At 43.0% G+C, this 22,830-nt stretch overlaps 1 protein-coding gene across 3 annotated transcripts in view; it reads left to right on the top strand.

The window, feature by feature from the left end:
• Positions 1-235: 235 nt before the first annotated feature.
• LOC124594949 (MICOS complex subunit MIC27) overlaps positions 236-22,830 on the top strand; it is a 67,992-nt gene continuing 45,397 nt past the window's right edge. For all 3 annotated transcript variants that reach the window (XR_006978169.1, XM_047133457.1, XM_047133456.1), the window contains exons 1-2: positions 236-330; positions 8,190-8,326. Coding sequence is in view for 2 of the 3 variants with exons in the window: in XM_047133457.1 (XP_046989413.1) it covers positions 316-330; positions 8,190-8,326 (152 nt within the window). In the remaining variant the exon portion in view is untranslated. The remainder of the gene's footprint in view (positions 331-8,189; positions 8,327-22,830) is intronic.

Here is a 22,830-nt window from a genome sequence, read left to right as displayed (position 1 = left end):
TTAGTGTCAGATTTGCGGCGATATCCTGTCCACATGCCCCAACTTGTCTGCACAGATGTGATTTGAACCCACAGATTTGAGCAAATTCACTCAAACTTCCAACTCCAAATTCTGCGAACATCTAACATCTGCGCAGATATTCTGTTCACACGCAACGATCTGTCTGCTCAGATCACGGTTACATCGAGTGTAGCCGATATCCTAATATCGATTGTAGAATTTCGCGGCGTATGTAGTAACTTCATCGCTCACAACTTTGTATGGAGTGAGAGAACGGAGAAGTGGTCGTAGTGAAGTTGTAAACAGTGGTAGGGAATGATTCGATTTCAGGTACAAAGAGAAATTTAACATCCAAATCTTCATAATGTTTGCTGTGATTACTTTTCCTTTCCGAATCAATGCTGGGGATTCATAAAACTGGTTTATTGCATTTATACCACTCTATTGTACGACGAGAACGTTAGTTGCAGACGATATTTTGTCGTGAGAATATCATTTCGTTTGAAATTTGCGTCAACACTCATAAAGTGGAAGGAATGCGCCTGGGATGTAAATCATCCCAGCGTGGATATATTGTGTGGGTTGTTGCTAGACGAGTATCTGTAGATATTCCGTTCAAAATTAAAAATGTGGACCAAAATTCTCAAAACAAAAGTTAAATGCTAATAAGCTAATCCATAAAATGAGCTCGAGACGACTTGAACAAACACAAAATTTAAGGCATCCCAAAAGTACCAAACATTATCTTTCAGACAATATCTATGCCTCTGAGAATAGTCCTTTGTATGTAAACTAAAGGATGTCACCGAATTCTTCAGTTTCGTCTTTTAAAAACATTCCCTTCAGTTGCACAGGAGAGCCACTTTTTTGACATTGATCTTGCTGTGAACTTTATTTATGAAAATCGTTCCTGTGCGAAAATTAGAGAGATGAGAATTCGTGTAAATGTAATCCACACGAGAGAGTATTAAAAATTCTGTGAAGGAGGCCCGGTGTGATTTCTCTGATATTTACCCACGGCCAGAGTCATGTATTATTTTATATACTTCAACGATCTTGTTCCTTGGTATTATATTCTGAGCATAATGTTGATAAAAACATTGTACAAAAAAACTGTTCTATGAAACACACATTTGAAAACTAGAAAAAGACACGTGAAACGTCTTTGAAGTGTTCTATTAACTTCCCATAATATTTGCTTTTTAATCATGTTTGGCTAATGACCATTTTCAGTGTAGTAGTAACTTTACACAATCGCCAAAAATGACAAATCTAATTAGATTGTAGATTTTGCTTTCCCCTTTGTGTTCGATGTGTTGTGCATTGTGGTGCAAAAATCTGTAAAAAGCTACCAAGAAGCATGCTATAAAACTGATGTGTAGCATAGCTCAAAGTCTAGGTTAGTTGAAAGGCGATAATTGGTTTGTGAGGTCAAACGAATGTGAATGCCAAATATAGATTGTGGCAATACCTGGACCTGTAGTGTAGCTTGATGTTAACATTCAGGGTATTTTTAAGGCACTTAGTTATAAAAACTAAAACCGCAAAGCAAATTCAGAAAATTTTGCATTAGAGTATCTTGACAGATGTTAAATACATCTATCAATAATTGTATAAATTATGAAAAATACAAAAGGGGCCACTTAGTAACTTTCACTGAAAACTGAATAAATTTTTATTAATGACCTCAATAAATGATCTGACTGTCTAGATTCAAGAATGAAAACGCTATTAGCTGCATGTGACAACTTACATCCTTTATATATGAAGAAAAATTCAGTTTATGAAATTGTTAAAATCAAATTGCTGTATCTTAGAGATTTTATTTTATATCTTTGACAGTTAATAATGCACTCAGTGATATATTAAGCAAGTGGCTCATCCTTGTGAACTATATCTACTGAACACAGCTAATGAGCAGATGTTTCATCATCATTTTGCACACTTTCATGTTCCATAGATTGTTTTGTATGATAAATCATAATGATGTAGACAGTCATTTTATGTTCACATCACAAATTAATTTGTAAATATGCTGAAAGCTCTAAGTGCTTTTTATAAAAGAAACATAAATGTGAGTTTGTATAGCATAGATGTGAGCACTACCCACTACCTCTTACACATTACAATAATAGAAACTCTTCTACGGAATAAAAGTTGTCAAGGAGAAACTTTTTCAGTTTATCAGTTTTATGTTGCTGCCTGTCAGGCATTTTATTTCACTGGGTAAGTGATAAAATTTTTTGTTGCAGCATTGTGCACCCCTTTTGTGCCAAACAAACTTTAATGTGGAGTAGTGGATGCCATTTCTTGTTCTGGTATTATAATTATATAGTGTATGTCATTGTTCCTTTATACCTGCAGTGGGTTATTTACAACAAACTTCCTTATAGAGTAAATAAACTGTGAAGCAGTACTCAAATTGCCTAACTGCTACACAGGTTTCTACAAGATGATCATCGTTGAGCACCACCTATTATTCGTACAGAACTGTTTTTAGCAATGAAGACATTCTTTATTGTAAATGAGTACCCCAAAACATTATTCTGTATGACATTATTGAGTGAAAATATGCAAAATATGACAGCTTGCTGATTTGCCTCTTCCCAAGATTTGCAATATTTCTAAATGCAAATGTGTCTTAACTAAGGTGCTTTAGGTATTCCAAAATACATTTTTTCCAGTTTAAATTCTCATCAGTATTAAAACCCAATAATTTTGAAGATTCCCCGCTGTTCTTTATTTCCTCACCATGTGTTACACTTATCATTGGAGGAGTACCCGTAAATGTGCAGAACTTGATGTGTCCTGTCTTTTTGCAATTGAGGGTGAGACCATTCAATGATACTTTTAAGAACATTGTTCACCATTTCCTCTGTTTTGGTATGTGTGCTGGATTGATCATAATACTTGTTATCTTCAAAAAGAACATTCTGCTTGTTGTATGTTAAATAAAAGATCATTTACATATGAGGAACAATAGTGGGCCAAAAGTTGAACCTTGGCAACCCCATATGTGAATGCCTTCCAGTCAGAATTACGTCCCTGGACTATGTTTGTTGAAGCACTGAATACAACTTTCTGCATTCCTTTGGTTACATATGACACTATCTATGGGTTGGTGATACTATCAATCTCGTAAAACTTCATTCTGTGTAGGGGAATGCTGTGATTTACCAACAATGTAGGAAAATATGGATTGCCACTTACCGTTAAGTTGCAAAACACAGTTACATAAAGGTTTCGGCCACAACCTTCATCGGAGAAAGAGAAACGCACACGATTCATATACACAAGCAAGCAGACAGCTGACCTCCTGCACATATCACTACCAACTCTGGCATCTGAGGCCAGAATGCAGCTATCATGTGGGATACAAGCAGCAGTCTGGAGGGGATGGTCAAGGAGAAGGTATGGTAATATATGGGTGGGGGAAGAGATGAACACTGTGTGGTGGAGTATTCAGGGACTAGAATGCCAACAGGCATTGCATCAAGAGGATGCGGGGCAGGGAGGTGAGGAAAAAGGCAGAGCAGCAGGGAGAGATGGGCGGGTGCATTGGCATAGGGCTGCAAACAGAGAGACTGCGAGATGAGAATGGGGAGGAGATGATAAGGGGGGTGGAAACTGTTGGGTAGTGTGTATTGGGGCAGTATGTTACAGTAGGTTGAGGCTGAGAAAATTATGGGACCAGAGAATGTGCTGTAAGGATAACTCCCATCTGAGTAGTTCAGAAAAGCTGATTGGGGGGGGGGGGGGGGGGGAGAGAATCTCCAGATGGCTCGGGTTGAGAAGCATTCATTGAAATCAAGCATGTTATGTTCAGCTGCATGTTGTGCCAGTGGATGGTCTACTTTGCTCGTATCCATAGTTTGGCAGTGGTCGTTCATCCTGGTGGACAGCTGGTTTGTAATCATAACAACATTAAAAGCTGTGTAGTGATTGTAGCAAAGCTGGTAAACGAAATGGCTGCTTCCCCAGATGGCCTGGCCCCTGATGGGGTGGGATAAACCTGTGAAAGGACTGGAAGTGCTGGTTGGGTGGATTGTACAGGTCTTGCACCTGGGTCTCCCGCAGGGATATGATCCTTGTGGCAAGGGGTGGGATTGGGAGTGGCATAGGAATGGACTAGGCTGTTGTGGAGTTTGGGAGGGTTGCAGAACACCACTTTAGCATAGATTGGAAAAATCTTGGGTGGGATCTCTCATTTCAGGGCTTATGATAGGTAACTAAAGCCCTGTGAAAGGATGTACTTCAGTTGTTCCAGTCTAGCCTGGTACTGAGTGTCGAAGAGGACACTCCTTTGTGGCTCGTTCTTGGGGTGCTGGTGGGAGGTATGGGGGTGTGTTTGCAGACTAGGCCTTGGTGAGACCCTCAGCATACCAAGCAGGTGAGTTCTTGTCACAGCAGATACGCCATCCCTGGGTGTCCAGGCTGTGTATGGGATGGATTTTTTTGTATGAAAGGGATGACAGCTGTCAAAATACAGGTAATGTTGTTGGCTGGCGGGTTTAATGTGGTCAGTAGTGTGGATGGAGCCATCAGAGAGCAGGTAGTCAACATCTAGGAAGGTGAGACACTGGGTTGAGCAGGCTCAGGTGAAGGGGATGGGAGAGAAGGTGTTGAGGTTGTGAAGGAATGAAGATAGCGTGTCTTGGCCCTGAGTCCAGGTCCTGAAGATATCAGCGAACCTGAACCAGACAAGTGGTTTGGTGTTTTTGGGGGCTAGGACAGTCTCATTTAGATGGCTTATAAACAGATTGGCATAGGAGGGAGCCATGTAGGTGCCCATGGGCATGATGTACAGTAAAATGCCTTAGACAGGTTCAGAAAATATGAACTGACACTATTTAATTATTTAATGCTTGTAAAATTTACTGAGTGAACATATAAATGGCATTCTCAGTAGAGCAACTCTCTTGAAAAACAGATTGTGACTTACTGAGGATACTGTTGTTAAGGTGAGATACTATTCTAAAATAAATCATCATCATTTCAAAAAATTTGGAAACTGAAGGAAAGCAGTCTCCTGCTTTACAGTATCATCATTTGTGAAGCTAACTTGTTCCAAATATGTACATACAGCAGAGAATTCTACATTAGGTACAACTGAATAAGGTAGCATATTTGTTGAGACGCTGACCTCGGATTTGATAGAGGGGAGCTTTGTGTTCTCTCCCACCTTCCTGATTTAGTTTTTCCTAAACCACTTCAGGTAAATGCCAAATTCGTTCCTTCAACAAGTCTATGACCTGCCATCTGTCCTCTCCTCATTAAATGTGTGTGTATATTCATACGTCTGTTGCATGGCTTTTGTTTCTGCTTGCATTAAGCTGACTGTCTGTACATCATTGTAAAATTCTCTTTGGACTACACTACTGCAACTACACTATGACAATGTCAACTGTGACTTCAGGGTACTGATTGTTGAAGTTACTGTAAATGATGTACATACTATTTTGGTTGTTGCAAATACCTGAAAACAAGTGATAGGACTTAAGATTGGTTATTTGGTTGTATTTACTTAGTGGCCCTCCTTGCTTTTTTCAAAGTTGGCGTATGATAAATGTGAGATGGTTGTGTTGGTTTAGTGGATAGAGCATTAGACTTTATCCCTGGAAGACCTGGGCTGAATCCTGCTAAGAGATGGAGACTTCTCGATTGCAGGATGGCCCCAGGTCTACTCAGCCTGCTGTCAAAATATTACTGAGAATTTTACTCGAGGATAAAAGTCTATCGTCTGAGGGGCCTGCTACCTCTCCACCTCCTAGTCCCACAGCAAGTAGAAAGGCTGCACGTGACCTGCAGTCAGGCCAGTAGTTGTTCATGGGCTTATGTCACAGTCTTAATTATCACATAACGTGTTTTCTGAATTCACCTAGCAGTTCTGATTTTTATGACAGAATTCGTGTTAAATATGAAGCAAATATAAGTTTTAGGGGTAATTTCCAAGATTACTTGCGAATGATATGTACTGAGAGTGTGACTTGTCGGAGCACAACTATCGGTTTTGTTTACAGCATTGACAACGATGATCAAGCGCGCAGCTTGTAATGGTGCCAGATATCGATTTCATTTACAGAATTAACAAGTAATGGCAAAAGATGTACCAAAATTACTGCCAGGAATTTAACTTACCTTACTTGTGATTCAGGTCTCCATCAACTACTACTCCGCATTTTGTGTAATAGGCAGGAGCACTCCTGTTTCGCCTTATCTGGGGTATGCTGTGGCTGTATCTTTCACAAAGTTTGACACATCTCTTCATGACAGTCCACACAGTTCCAAAAATTGCGATATGGCAATATATGAAGTCTAAATCCCTTTCCACAGTACACAATCTTGTGATATGGCAGTAGATGAAGTCTGAATCCCTTTCCGCAGTACACAATCTTGGAAATAACCTCCACCAGGTAACAGTAGTGCACATTGACACCAGTGACAGATACATGTGGGGAGTGCACACTCCACCCTGCCTTGCAGAGCTGCCCTAATTGCCACCCGCACCGCCAGTCAGCCCACTCGGTGTTCGTTCATGTCTTTCGTCAGTTGACTCGACTGAATAGAGTTATCGAGCAGTTGTACTTTCCTACGCAGCACGCGCAGCTTATATCTCACTATGCTACTTCGCACTCACTGTACAAAATATTTGCTTGTCTACCTGCATCTATTGCTACAGTAGAAAGAAGTTTTTTGATATTGCAGCATACAGAGACATGACTGAGGTCGACAGTGATGGAGGAATCTTCGTGGAGGATCAACTTAATGGCTTAGCTCTGTTGAACACTCACCCTGACATTGATTGTCCTATTAATGATGTAATTAATCAATTTGCCAGGAAGAATAGGCACATAGAATTCATCATTTAAGGAAGAGAACCACAATTGTAACTTTTTTATATCATATGATGGCATTGCCTTGTATATGTGTATAATCAGTTCAAATAAAACTTTCTTAAGCTTTGCATGTGACTTAATTACTTTTTTATTACGTTAAAAGTAAAGGTTGCTGGAGATAATTTTAGCGCCCTCTCGTTGAGGTTTTTCTGCATCCGCCACTGATTGACACTGCACCAGCTTCACACATCTTTAGAACATTGCTGACAGGTTCACCATTAGATGGTGTTCTGTAGTCGGCAACACTAATCAATTATCTCGCACCATGGCAGTTGTGTGCTTGATATATGTTGTTGGCAAGTGATCTCGGGAATTATTGCCTTAGCATATGATACAGTTCAATCTGTTACCACAACCTTCATTTCAATGATAAAAAAATCTGCCCACCAAGTGGCGGCAGGAGAACACACACACACAAAAGGTTTATCTTTTACAACCTTTCAGAACCCGTGGCTCCTTCTGGCAGAAGAGTTGAAGGGGAAGGAAGAGGGGTAAAGGAAATGGACTGGAGAGACTTAGGGAAAGGGGTACAGTTCAGAAAAGTCAGCAAGAACCCAGATCAGGGGAGGCTTACCGGATGGGATGAGAAGGAAAGACGGATTCCATTTTTTATCTATCCGTTTGTCATATTGTCAATAACTGATTATTTTTGTTGTTACATCACCTTTATTTATTAAACATATTTGTTGGCTTCGCCATCGCGCAATCAGATTATCACCTTTTAACCTAGGCGTTGAGCTATGCTGAAGTTCAGACTGTCACCGCATCAAGAATTTCAAGGGGGTTGGGGGTTCAATTTCACAGTGTAGCAGATTATTTTACGAATTCGTGTTAAATGTAAATATTTGGTTTCTTATGATAATATTTTAATTTTCATAGAGCATGCTACCCATAAAGGGAAAGACCCAATGACTTAGCTTGTTTTCCTCTGACAGTTCTCTGAAGAAATATTATTATTAAAGAGCTGAATGAAAATGGAAGTTTGCTTTTTTTTGTGAGGCATAATTTTAGGCTTGTGTTTAATACGGATTTGCCACATTTTAAGAAAATCATAAGCTTATGGAAACATTTACTAGTAAATAATTCTCTTAATATGTAGTTCGTGAATTACAATATTTAGTTTGTATTTTGCTTGTGAAACAAGCAGTGGCTGGCTTCTGTAATGTTTGTGCCTCTATAAGTTTATCTGACAGGAATGGATGGTTATTAGTTTGCTTGAATTTTGGCTGGGGTAAAAGCTGTCACTGTCTACATTTGTATTTTAAAATTTTAATGACATAACTTCTTTTACAGATTTTGAAGAAGTTTGTCATACCCACTTCTTTAGGTGCGGCTGTAATAAAGTCTGAAAGTGGCAAAGACAGTACAGAAGCTAAACCATGTCGTCCGAGCGAACTGCCACTTTATGAGGATGACAGCTGTGGATGCAGGTGAATGCAAAATAAATAAATAAATAAAAAATAAAATAATTGTTTTATTTTGAGCAAGTTATTTCCTTTTTTGTGCAGTATTATTATTATTTTTATTTGTTAATCAGAAACTAAACATAAAAGTAGATCCAGTTTAGTTGCAAACCGATCTTGGTTCCAAAAACGGATGTTAAAACTATGAGATGTTCATAAAACAGAAATTATAATACAAATATTGTTGCTTTCTTTTAAATCTGTACTTCTATTTTTACTCATTTACAGAATAAGGTTTTGCACTTGTTGTACAGATAACAGCATTCATTATTAGTAATTGGTTTATATCTAAAAAGAAAGATGATGAAACTTACCAAACAAAAGCGCTGGCAGGTCGATAGACACACAAACAAACACAAACATACACACAAAATTCTAGCTTTCGCAACCAATGGTTGCCTCGTCAGGAAAGAGGGAAGGAGAAGGAAAGACAAAAGGATATGGGTCTTAAAGGAGAGGGTAAGGAGTCATTCCAATCCCGGGAGCGGAAAGACCCACCTTAGGGGGAAAAAAGGACAGGCATACACTCGCACACACACACATATCCATCCACACATACACAGACACAAGCAGACATTTGTAAAGGCAAAGAGTTTGGGCAGAGATGTCAGTCGGGGCAGATGTACAGAGGCAAAGATGAAGTTGAAAGACAGGTGAGGTATGAGCGGCGGCAAATTGAAATTAGAAATTAGCGGAGATTGAGGCCTGGCGGATAGCGGGAAGAAAGGATATGCTGAAGGGCAAGTTCCCATCTCCGGAGTTCTGACAGGTTGGTGTTAGTGGGAAGTATCCAGATAACCCGGACGGTGTAACACTGTGCCAAGATGTGCTGGCCGTGCACCAAGGCATGTTTAGCCACAGGGTGATCCTCATTACCAACAAACACTGTCTGCCTGTGTCCATTCATGCGAATGGACAGTTTGTTGCTGGTCATTCCCACATAGAACGCTTCACAGTGTAGGCAGGTCAGTTGGTAAATCACGTGGGTGCTTTCACACGTGGCTCTGCCTTTGATCGTGTACACCTTCCGGGTTACAGGACTGGAATAGGTGGTGGTGGGAGGGTGCATGGGACAGGTTTTACACCGGGGGCGGTTACAGGGGTGGAGCCAGAGGGTAGGGAAGGTGGTTTGGGGATTTCATAGGGATGAACTAAGAGGTTGCGAAGGTTAGGTGGACGGCGGAAAGACACTCTTGGTGGAGTGGGGAGGATTTCATGAAGGATGGATCTCATTTCAGGGCAGGATTTGAGGAAGTCGTATCCCTGCTGGAGAGCCACATTCAGAATCTGATCCAGTCCCGGAAAGTATCCCGTCACAAGTGGGGCACTTTTGGGGTTCTTCTGTGGAAGGTTCCGGGTTTGAGGAGATGAGGATGTGGCTCTGGTTATTTGCTTCTGTACCAGGTCGGGAGGGTAGTTACGGGATGCAAAAGCTGTTTTCAGGTTGTTGGTGTAATGGTTCAAGGATTCCGGACTGGAGCAGATTCGTTTGCCACGAAGACCAAGGCTGTAGGGAAGGGACCGTTTGATGTGGAATGGGTGGCAGCTGTCATAATGGAGGTACTGTTGCTTGTTGGTGGGTTTAATGTGGACGGACGTGTGAAGCTGGCCATTGGACAGGTGGAGGTCAACGTCAAGGAAAGTGGCATGGGATTTGGAGTAGGACCAGGTGAATCTGATGGAACCAAAGGAGTTAAGGTTGGAGAGGAAATTCTGGAGTTCTTCTTCACTGTGAGTCCAGATCACGAAAATGTCATCAATAAATCTGTACCAAACTTCGGGTTGGCAGGCCTGGGTAACCAGGAAGGCTTCCTCTAAGCGACCCATGAATAGGTTGGCATACGAGGGGGCCATCCTGGTACCCATGGCTGTTCCCTTTAATTGTTGGTATGTCTGGCCTTCAAAAGTGAAGAAGTTGTGGGTCAGGATGAAGCTGGCTAAGGTAATGAGGAAAGAGGTTTTAGGTAGGGCGGCAGGTGATCGGCGTGAAAGGAAGTGCTCCATCGCAGCGAGGCCCTGGACATGCGGAATATTTGTGTAAGGAAGTGGCATCAATGGTTACAAGGATGGTTTCCGGGGGTAACAGACTGGGTAGGGATTCCAGGCGTTTGAGAAAGTGGTTGGTGTCTTTGATGAAGGATGGGAGACTGCATGTAATGGGTTGAAGGTGTTGATCTACGTAGGCAGAGATGCGTTCGGTGGGGGCTTGGTAACCAGCTACAATGGGACGGCCGGGATGATTGGGTTTGTGAATTTTGGGAAGAAGGTAGAAGGTAGGGGTGCGGGGTGTTGGTGGGGTCAGGAGGTCGATGGAGTCGGGTGAAAGGTTTTGTAGGGGGCCTAAGGTTCTGAGGATTCCTTGAAGCTCCGCCTGGACATCAGGAATGGGATTGCCTTGGCAAACTTTGTAAGTGGTGTTGTCTGAAAGCTGACGCAGTCCCTCAGCCACATACTCCCGACGATCAAGTACCACAGTTGTGGAACCCTTGTCCGCCGGAAGAATGACGATGGATCGGTCAGCCTTCAGATCACGGATAGCCTGGGCTTCAGCAATGGTGATGTTGGGAGTAGGATTAAGGTTTTTTAAGAAGGATTGAGAGGCAAGGCTGGAAGTCAGAAATTCCTGGAAGGTTAGGAGAGGGTGATTTTGAGGAAGAGGAGGTGGGTCCCGCTGTGACGGAGGACGGAACTGTTCCAGGCATGGTTCAATTTGGATAGTGTCTTGGGGAATTGGATCATTAGGAGTAGGATTAGGATCATTTTTCTTCGTGGCAAAGTGATATTTCCAGCAGAGAGTACAGGTGTAGGACAGTAAATCTTTGACGAGGGCTGTTTGGTTAAATCTGGGAGTGGGGCTGAAGGTGAGGCCTTTGGATAGGACAGAGGTTTCGGATTGGGAGAGAGGTTTGGAGGAAAGGTTAACTACTGAATTGGGGTGTTGTGGTTCCAGATTGCGTTGATTGGAATTTTGAGGTTTTGGAGGGAGTGGAGCTGGAAGTGGGAGATTGAGTAGATGGGAGAGACTGGGTTTGTGTGCAATGAGAGGAGGTTGAGGTTTGCTGGAAAGGTTGTGAAGGGTGAGTGAGTTGCCTTTCCGGAGGTGGGAAACCAGGAGATTGGATAGTTTTTTAAGGTGGAGGGTGGCATGCTGTTCTAATTTGCGGTTGGCCTGTAGGAGGATGCTCTGAACAACAGGTGTGGATGTGGGAGAGGAAAGATTGAGGATTTTTATAAAGGATTGGAGTTGATGGGCGTGTTGATTGGCTGAGTGGATGTGTAGGTGAAGGATTAGGTGGGTGAGGGCAATGGATTGTTTGGTTTGGAACTGGTATAGGGACTGATGGAAAGAAGGGTTGCAGCCAGAGATGGGAACTTTAAGTGTGAGGCCTTTGGGGGTGATGCCAAATGTCAGACAAGCCTGAGAAAATAAAATATGGGAGTGTAATCTGGCTAGGGCGAAGGCATGTTTGCGGAGGGAATGTAAATAAAACTTAATGGGGTCGTTGTGAAGGTGTTGTGAGGGTGACATGGTACTAGAAGGTGGAAAGTGGAACACGAGGCTGAAATGAAAATGAAAATAAATATGAAAAAATATATGGGGAGAGATAAAGGTAAAATTAGAAAGCAAATGCAGATCTGGTGTGAAAAAAGGCGGAAAAGGGTTGGTTAGGGCTGGGCTATGTTGATCCTGTGGTGAACTTGTGTAGGTAGATAATGATGTGCATAAAGGTTAGGTGGTTGTGTTGCCGCCAAAACACGTTAAAGGGTGGAGAAATTCGGGAAAATTTCGAAAAAACTACGTGAGGATGTATTAAAAGGAGTGGTTTGGTGGTGGCAGATTATGGAAATGAAGCTAACAATTGTTTGATGAAGAAATAATGACGTTAAAACCTGTGGGAAGCGGCTAAAAATGATCTGTGATGTGAGAAAAACGGAAATTAATAAAGCAAAAGTTATTAAAACTGCCGAAAGGGTTGTTTAATAGCTAAAAGGAACTGTATGTGGACTGGAAACGGTGGATTTTATAGCAGCAAAGCGGGGAAAAAAAAAAATTTTTTTGTTATGGTTTCGAAGTGATTTACGTATTATTGAGTGTATATCGACGAGATAAAATTGTATACTGGATTACGGTAAAAAAGGGAGAAGGTGAATAGAAAGTGAAACTGCTGGCAAAAACAGAAGGAGGAAATAAGACGACAGAAAAGACTTCGAAATGTAACAGTGACAATAACAATAACGATAACAATAACAAACGTGATTGTTGGTTTCAAATTAATGATATGAATATAATAGAGGGAAACATTCCACGTGGGAAAAATATATCTAAAAAGAAAGATGATGAAACTTACCAAACAAAAGCGCTGGCAGGTCGATAGACACACAAACAAACACAAACATACACACAAAATTCTAGCTTTCGCAACCAATGGTTGCCTCGTCAGGAAAGAGGGAAGGAGAAGGAAAGACAAAAGGATATGGGTCTTAAAGGAGAGGGTAAGGAGTCATTCCAATCCCGGGAGCGGAAAGACCCACCTTAGGGGGAAAAAAGGACAGGCATACACTCGCACACACACACATATCCATCCACACATACACAGACACAAGCAGACATTTGTAAAGGCAAAGAGTTTGGGCAGAGATGTCAGTCGGGGCAGATGTACAGAGGCAAAGATGAAGTTGAAAGACAGGTGAGGTATGAGCGGCGGCAAATTGAAATTAGAAATTAGCGGAGATTGAGGCCTGGCGGATAGCGGGAAGAAAGGATATGCTGAAGGGCAAGTTCCCATCTCCGGAGTTCTGACAGGTTGGTGGCTGAGGGACTGCGTCAGCTTTCAGACAACACCACTTACAAAGTTTGCCAAGGCAATCCCATTCCTGATGTCCAGGCGGAGCTTCAAGGAATCCTCAGAACCTTAGGCCCCCTACAAAACCTTTCACCCGACTCCATCGACCTCCTGACCCCACCAACACCCCGCACCCCTACCTTCTACCTTCTTCCCAAAATTCACAAACCCAATCATCCCGGCCGTCCCATTGTAGCTGGTTACCAAGCCCCCACCGAACGCATCTCTGCCTACGTAGATCAACACCTTCAACCCATTACATGCAGTCTCCCATCCTTCATCAAAGACACCAACCACTTTCTCAAACGCCTGGAATCCCTACCCAGTCTGTTACCCCCGGAAACCATCCTTGTAACCATTGATGCCACTTCCTTATACACAAATATTCCGCATGTCCAGGGCCTCGCTGCGATGGAGCACTTCCTTTCACGCCGATCACCTGCCGCCCTACCTAAAACCTCTTTCCTCATTACCTTAGCCAGCTTCATCCTGACCCACAACTTCTTCACTTTTGAAGGCCAGACATACCAACAATTAAAGGGAACAGCCATGGGTACCAGGATGGCCCCCTCGTATGCCAACCTATTCATGGGTCGCTTAGAGGAAGCCTTCCTGGTTACCCAGGCCTGCCAACCCGAAGTTTGGTACAGATTTATTGATGACATTTTCGTGATCTGGACTCACAGTGAAGAAGAACTCCAGAATTTCCTCTCCAACCTTAACTCCTTTGGTTCCATCAGATTCACCTGGTCCTACTCCAAATCCCATGCCACTTTCCTTGACGTTGACCTCCACCTGTCCAATGGCCAGCTTCACACGTCCGTCCACATTAAACCCACCAACAAGCAACAGTACCTCCATTATGACAGCTGCCACCCATTCCACATCAAACGGTCCCTTCCCTACAGCCTTGGTCTTCGTGGCAAACGAATCTGCTCCAGTCCGGAATCCTTGAACCATTACACCAACAACCTGAAAACAGCTTTTGCATCCCGTAACTACCCTCCCGACCTGGTACAGAAGCAAATAACCAGAGCCACATCCTCATCTCCTCAAACCCGGAACCTTCCACAGAAGAACCCCAAAAGTGCCCCACTTGTGACGGGATACTTTCCGGGACTGGATCAGATTCTGAATGTGGCTCTCCAGCAGGGATACGACTTCCTCAAATCCTGCCCTGAAATGAGATCCATCCTTCATGAAATCCTCCCCACTCCACCAAGAGTGTCTTTCCGCCGTCCACCTAACCTTCGCAACCTCTTAGTTCATCCCTATGAAATCCCCAAACCACCTTCCCTACCCTCTGGCTCCACCCCTGTAACCGCCCCCGGTGTAAAACCTGTCCCATGCACCCTCCCACCACCACCTATTCCAGTCCTGTAACCCGGAAGGTGTACACGATCAAAGGCAGAGCCACGTGTGAAAGCACCCACGTGATTTACCAACTGACCTGCCTACACTGTGAAGCGTTCTATGTGGGAATGACCAGCAACAAACTGTCCATTCGCATGAATGGACACAGGCAGACAGTGTTTGTTGGTAATGAGGATCACCCTGTGGCTAAACATGCCTTGGTGCACGGCCAGCACATCTTGGCACAGTGTTACACCGTCCGGGTTATCTGGATACTTCCCACTAACACCAACCTGTCAGAACTCCGGAGATGGGAACTTGCCCTTCAGCATATCCTTTCTTCCCGCTATCCGCCAGGCCTCAATCTCCGCTAATTTCTAATTTCAATTTGCCGCCGCTCATACCTCACCTGTCTTTCAACTTCATCTTTGCCTCTGTACATCTGCCCCGACTGACATCTCTGCCCAAACTCTTTGCCTTTACAAATGTCTGCTTGTGTCTGTGTATGTGTGGATGGATATGTGTGTGTGTGCGAGTGTATGCCTGTCCTTTTTTCCCCCTAAGGTGGGTCTTTCCGCTCCCGGGATTGGAATGACTCCTTACCCTCTCCTTTAAGACCCATATCCTTTTGTCTTTCCTTCTCCTTCCCTCTTTCCTGACGAGGCAACCATTGGTTGCGAAAGCTAGAATTTTGTGTGTATGTTTGTGTTTGTTTGTGTGTCTATCGACCTGCCAGCGCTTTTGTTTGGTAAGTTTCATCATCTTTCTTTTTAGATATATTTTTCCCACGTGGAATGTTTCCCTCTATTATATTCATATTAGTAATTGGTTTGATGTTCAGCTACAGGCTCTGATGATTTGAAATTAGGAATTGCTTTGGTTTAGGAATTGCTTTGGTTGGTGTGCTAACTGAAGAAATCCAGTTAAGAATGGCTTTCTTTGTCATTAACGAGGCAGTGGCAATGGCTAAAGCATTGAATTAACTACGTCCTCACAGTGTAATGGAATGCAAGAAATGAGTACTAAAGGAATGGCCCACAGCTTCTTCATTACAAATATTGCCTAGTATGACACTAATCTATATTTGTAATGAACAGTAAGTATATGATGTGCGTGGCATTAAAGCAGTGCAGTAATTTTCATTTGCATCCCAACAATATTTGAAAGATTGGAAGTAGAAATAAATTATTTAGCAGAAGATGGGAAGTTTTATGCGCAATATGAACCATAGGGCAGGACATTGCCAGGAGTCTGTGTGATCTTACATGTCAGAAAAAATTCCAAGACCCACATAGAAACCAAGAAATAGCCATCAACGTGCATACGACTGAAACTTGTAATACTCAGTGTATTATTTCATTTCAAACCATAGTTCACTGCGCTGTCACACCTGTATCCATCTGAAGCACAAGCAGTGACAAGAAGGCAACCATTGAAATTGCACACAACCTTAAACCCATATATGTATTAAACTTTTTACTTTTTATTTTCTTTTGATTTTGTTAAAATACAAGACATCAGCATGAAGTCAAAAATCTGTATGTTTAAGGGGAGCCGGAACGATCCATTTCCTCCATGTTAATTTTAGCAAATAGAAGGAACATTTTTTTCTAAAACCATTAAACATATTCCTCTGAAATTTGGACTACATGTTCAGTGAATATTTCTCCACAAAGTTACAATGCCACGTTAAGAAATATTTATTGATTTTTGTTTTACAATTTTTTTAAACAGGTGCTTATTTTTTTTCTCTAAAATTTTGCACATTTTCTATAACTCTTGAATTATAATTTTTTTTACAATTTGTTATAAAAATGAAGGTAAAGAAGTAAACAATATTGTGTATAAATTTCATTGATATACTGTTAGCAGTTTTTGAGAAAATGTTCCTCAAAGATGAAAATTTTAAAGATACGGGAAATGGCTTCCAGTTTTTTATACATTCATGCCCCATATGATGGATTATCAGCGTCCTCTTCTTTTTCCAGTGTTAATTTCCTTTTCACTGGTCTTTTCTTACCTTTTGCTGCATGTTGTAGGCTTTTGTCTCTTCTTCCTGCACCTCTTAGTCTTCATCAATTAGGCTCATTGTGGAAATGGTGGTGTCCTGGTTGGAAACCTAAATGTTTCAGCACATCACATTTGATAATGTTCCTTCATTGTATGTCGCCACTGCATCATACACTCCAAAATGCAATGTTTTTATCTATACAAACACTCTTTTGGGAATCCTAATCCAGATTAAATTATTTACACTTTCATTTGGATTTTGTGTTTTCCCATGTGAACACTTTTCCAATAAACTTGGCTGTGATAATTCTATGAATATGGGCCTAATTACATCAATTACAGTATTTGGCAAACTGTTTTTATGGACATACTCCTTTCCTGATTGGAACTTACAGCATGAGTCATCACCTGTTGGGCACAGTGCATGTTATGGGTGCTCATTTGTTGATGCAGTATGAAAAAATAATTCCCACACTGCTCTCCTCATATGCTCAATGCTACTTGTATTTTGCCTAATTGCACACCCATAATACCTCTGCAATCTATCAATTGCTTCATCTGTCAATCTCCCTCTTCCTCCAAGGGTCTTACCATCACTAAGCTTCTGGGATCCCTATGTCTGCTTTAGTTTGCACAAGCGAGCCGCCATGCACTTTTGCACATGTCCAATGCACTCCTGTTTTTTAATGTGAATTGCATTGCCATAAGGTTTTAGTTCTTCTACAGCTTGATATCCCTTAGAATCACCATCTCCTAGATGGTGTATTGTACATTATACCACTCCTGTGATCTGGAAAAAATTGCTTTTACTCCCTCTACTTCCATCGCTCCACTCGTGCCGTGAAAATTTGCTTCACAACTTTCGCTATGTTCATCCTTGGTATTGCCCTTACATCTTCAATGTTTTGAGAGAATAGCAACATCAATTACTTTGCAACTGTCTCCACTGGTAGCTGTCACAACTCCATTTAGAGATTTATGACCTCTACGTTGCCATGATCCATCCAGAGCAACAGTTAAATCTCTACAATTCCCATTATCTGTCACAGCTTCTCCAACTGCTTTCTTCATTGTTGCTTGAGCAATATCTTCAGCAGAAGATCCCACCAATTCATTATAAAATCCAAACTTGGTTTGTGGTTTTGGCAGGTTCATAATTCCACATAACCTTGTCCTTGCAGCACTGCCCTTGCCAATGTAACGCAAGCCATACACTAGCCTAACATTTATAGCATGCACCTTCTTTACACTATTACAACTACGAGGAATACTATTAGAATAGAAAGCGAAACTTCTGCAGCACATTTGTTACACTTCAATAATATTTTACAGGCCCAACCAATGTGTGAAGTTATTTTCAATTCCAGTCCTCTTTCTTTGCAAACTTGGCATAACACGTTATGTTTCGAAATATTAGAGAGCAAGGAAATGTCAATTATTTCATTCACATCATTACTGTCACTTTCATTGTTTTCAAATTTTTCTTTGCTGTCACAAAGTTTCTTGCTGGAAGTAGTTCTATCACATTCATTTGGAGTAGTCGGTGAAGCAGTCTGAGCAGCATCTCCCTTCGAAACAACAAAAGATTTCTTCGTACACTCATTGCGCCTTTTCTTAAACACTCAATTGCTGAAACGGGGCATATTGATATCCACAAACCAATACATAAAACAGGCATGAGCAAAATTCATCAAATACGCAAAATTGAACAGCTAAACAACACAAAGCAAACTCTGCTAGTCAACACACACGGTATAGCGTTTATGGTTACTGATATGAACAGTCACTTGTCACAGAGATAAAGCCATACAACGTTGGAAAACAAAACACTGTCTAATTCCAGAAAGATACCCTGCTTGCAGCCAGCAAGAGGCACTGTCAGAGGTGACACACCAAGTCGCTACAACCGTTTACGCGGCGTGTCAACTTTGCAGCGATAAAGACACTTAGAAGGGTGAACTTGATTTGCTTTATTCAGAAAGCTCCAAATAATTTTATAATGAAAAAACTAAAAAAATGTTAGTTTTGTCATTTTCATTGTTCCGGCTCCCCTTAATGTGCTTATTCATCACAGTAGACAAACTCGAATGGGGCATATCATGTTCACACATGGTTTTTAGCTGAACTATTCAGCCCACTGACTGTCCAAGCATAAGCACAGAAATTGGTTAAGTCCATCATCAAGAGATAACGTACAGGACATAATCAAGCCCAAGCCAAATTGTAGCTCATTGGTCCAATAGGTTTGTGTGTGTGTGTGTGTGTGTGTGTGTGTGTGTGTGTGTGTGTGTGTGTGTGGGTGGGTGGGTGGTGTGTGGTGTGGAAAAGCCACAAGGTGTCATGTCACAAGATCAAGGTGGGTAGGTTTGGTCACCTTGTAACAGGATTAGTTTGCTCGGGAACTTGTCACACAACAGTGTGATTGTCTCTCCTGAAGAGTGGCAAGTTGCACTGTTTTGTTGGGACCATAAATTCTCATTGTTCATTTGATCAAAACATGGCCAAAGGAAAGCAGTGGGCATCACATGATAACAAACTCCATTCAGTGGGACAGCCCTTCCTTGTTCATCTTTAAAAAGGTGAGAACCAGTTAAGCTACAACTCCAAATCATACACCAGAACCCCCTGCGGGTCTGGGGGTTAGAATAGGCCCGAGGTATTGCTGCCTGTCATAAGAGGCAAGTAAAAGGAGTCTCCCACTTTTCGGCCCTATGAGTTCAGGTCCCATTCTATGGTTTGACCTGCCACTTTCAAAATTCTACTGAAGTGTGGGCCATATGGGGAAGGATGCCTTACATGGTGCATGAGTGCCCTAGATTCAATCTCCTGAATTTCTTGTCATGGCTTTGCATCTCCACCTGCGATTCAACTACTTGGGCGAGGACACTTTCCGTGGTATGTCATCTTCTTCTGTTGTCTCCTGTCCTCTTTCGTCCCTGTGACAATACTGGATTTCTCTGCGCCCAATATCCAGCACAGTAGTCAGACCGTTGTGGTGGGGCCGTCGTGTATCCATTTGGTGGGAGCCCCCTGACAACACAGGGATCACACTGCTGATGCTTGAACTGTAAACTCCCCACGTATGCCAGGGAGTAGATGTCTGTCTTCCTGGGCCATCAGGACTCCCAGCAACGGCCATCATGCCAGTTGGCCTTTGCTGTGGCTGGGTGGTGCCCATGGGGAGAGCCCCTGATTGGAGTGGGTGGCATCAGGGTGGGTGACCCGCAATGAAGTGGACTAAGTCATCTCTTGCTGGTGACCATAAGGCACCTGCAGTCTCTAAGGAGGGCAAAAAAGAATACAATGCCGTCAGGTATGACCCTAAATAGTTTCCTTCCCTCGTTACACTTTGGGAGGAACGTAGAACTACAGGGAGCCATATTAGCCTTGGTTTTTAGTCTGTAGCAGAACCGATGGGGACTCTTTTCTACCTACGAAGCCTCAGTTTTTCATTGAACACCTTGAGGATAAGTTTGGAGAAGTGACAGTGCTGTCCAAGATGTGAAACTGCACAGTCTTAATTCAAGTAGCATCCCTAGCCCAGTCCTGAGCGCTACTCGCCTGTGACAAGCTGGGTGACATTCCTGCTTCTGTCACTACTCATAAAAGCCTCATCGTGGTCAAGGGGATTATTTTCCATCATGATCTCCTCTTGCAGTCTTACAATGAGCTCCGCACCAATTTTGAAGAGTGGGGTGTTCATTTCATCCTGCGTGTTTACAGGGAACCCCAAGACAACAGGGTTGCTACCGGTGCCTTCATCTTGGCCTTTGAGGGTGATTCATTGCCTGAAAAGGTCAAGGTGATGGTTTACTGCTGTGATATTAAACCATATGTCCCTCTCTCTATGTGGTGCTGTAAGTTCAGGCACATGTCTTCCTGCTGCACTTCCAGCGCCACATGTCGAGACTGTGGACGTCCACTGCACCCAAATACTCCATGTGCACCACCTCCCACTTGTATCATCTGTGGAGAGCACCACTCCCCCTGCTCACCAGACTTCCCAGTACTCCAAAAGGAGTGAAAAATCATGGAGTACAAGACCATGGACAGGTTGACTAACACAGAGGGTAAACGTAAATTCGAAAGATTACACCCCATTTGGTTGACGTCGACATACGCTGCAGCTACATCACTATCACTGTCCCAAGTGCCAGTGATTCCTCATTCTGTGCCATGAATAGAGGGCCCTCCAGGCCACCAGAATGCATCCGCCCCCTAGGTGGTAGGGGGCAAATCTTCCTCTGTTGCTCCCAAAGCACTTACTTCAGGAACAAGGCCCCAACACAGGGGGCATCTGTCCCCTCCCCCCTGCCGGAGAAGCAACAGCCTCCTCTGGCTCTTCTCGTGTGGAAGGGGTCCCTTGGGGCCCTCTCCTCCATGGTCTCCACTAATTCCATGGTGGATAATAGAGATGGGGCCCTGCCATGCCCGCACCAACGTGGTGACCGAACCAAAAGTTCTACTGTCACCTCCGTCAACATGTTAGTTATCTAATAGGTGGACCACAGGATGCTGGGCTGTGATGCTATCTGTGCGTCTGGATAAGACTACGCATTAACACGGTCCATCAGGTGATAGAGAGTGGAAGAAATGCGAATGAGCGTAGCAATTTGAAGAGCAGAGGGAAAAAAGTGCCAAGGCTCGTGCCATGGGAAAAAACCTCTGCGACAGTGGGATGGGTAGTAAGAGCAGTAGTGGCTTACTAGCTGCGATAGTTCATGCAAGGTTGGGTTTCTTAGTATGGATATCATGCATCATTACCGTGGCAGGCGATGGCGATGTATCAGAGTTTGCTGCAGCCGCTGCATTCCTGGAACAATTGGGATCGTTATATATTTGTGGGAGATCGGCCATAGGTCATCTCACTGTGTGGGGGGTGTGTGGAGCTTGTCTGCATGTAGTGTACGGTACAGCTTCCCTGTGTGGTGCCAGTTATTCGGCAAGTGTCTTCCAACTGATATCCAGTAGTGGTGGCTGATTAACAGGGGCTCACATGTACCATTGTGTTTGGCCATAGATGTTAGGTCCTTAAAAGTATGTCTTTTGGTCTTTTATGTTCCCATCTATGGTTGTGGTTGTAGTTCCCCAGATTCAGAAGAAATGGTTTCTGCGAATGTCTGGAGTTTCTGTATAGTCTTGTGGTGAGTTTGTGGATTACCTTCGTGAGAGTCTCAAGTCTGTATTCCTCGTGAAAGTCCACGATGTGTGTGTATCTTGGAGCATTGCTTATGATTTTGAGTACATTGTTTTGTATGATCTGCAGACGGCGCAGGCGTGTGGATGCAGCATATCCCAAGACAGGGGCTGCGTACGTCATCAGGGGTTGAATAAGTGTCATGTACATGGACTTCGACACCCTTCTGTTCAGTGTGCTACGCCTGTTGAGCGTAGGGTAGAGCTGTTTGAGCCTCGCGCTTGCTGGTTGGTCATGTGTTGTATGTGGTCCCCGCAGAGTAATTTCTGGTCCATCCAGACACCGAGGTATTTGACTTTCTCGCGGAAACGTATTGGGCGTGCATGTAGGGTTTTTGGCCTGCAGTATTGGTGTTTGCGCAGTTGCTTCGGTCTTGTAGTGAACAGAATGGCTTCGCACTTGTCGACGTTTACTCTGACACACCATTTCTCTAACCAAGGCTCAGCCACTCTCGAGTGTGGTCTGTAAGCATGATGTAATGTTTGATGGTTTCCAATCTTGCGCGAGGATGGCTGTGTCATCCGTGTAGATTGCCATCATTGTGTTTTGTTTGGTTGGGAGATCGTTTATGTAGAGGTTAAACAGTAGGGGCCCTAGGATGCTTCCCTGCGGTACTTCCGCATGTTTACCGTGTCGTATTGTTTTCCCAGCACGTCAGTGTTGAAACTCCTGTCTGTGAGGTATGAGTATATGAGATGCACCAGCCCGTCGGGGAACCCTGTGTCGCTGAGTTTGCGAATGAGGCCGTTGTGCCATAGACGGTCGAAAGCCTTTTTGATGTCTAGGAACACCGCCCCTGTTGCTTTGTTTGTATTGAAGCCATGTGTTACCGTGTTTACTCGAATCTAAGCCCCAATCGAATCTAAGCCGCAACTTAAAAATGAGACTCGAAATAAAGGGGAAAAAAAAAAAAATCCCGAATCTAAGCCGCACCTGAAATTTGAGACTCGAAATTCAAGAGGAGAGAAAAGTTTTAGGCCACACCTCCAAATCGAAACAAAGTTGGTCCATTGTAATATGAGACACAATTTAGGTCGAATGAATGACGATACAGCTACAGTAGTTTG

The sequence above is a fragment of the Schistocerca americana genome, chromosome 2 (assembly GCF_021461395.2).
Source record: "Schistocerca americana isolate TAMUIC-IGC-003095 chromosome 2, iqSchAmer2.1, whole genome shotgun sequence".
Taxonomy (NCBI): Eukaryota; Metazoa; Arthropoda; class Insecta; order Orthoptera; family Acrididae; genus Schistocerca; species Schistocerca americana.
Note: the sequence above shows the minus strand (reverse complement) of the source record. Positions and strands in the feature narration are given on the sequence as shown.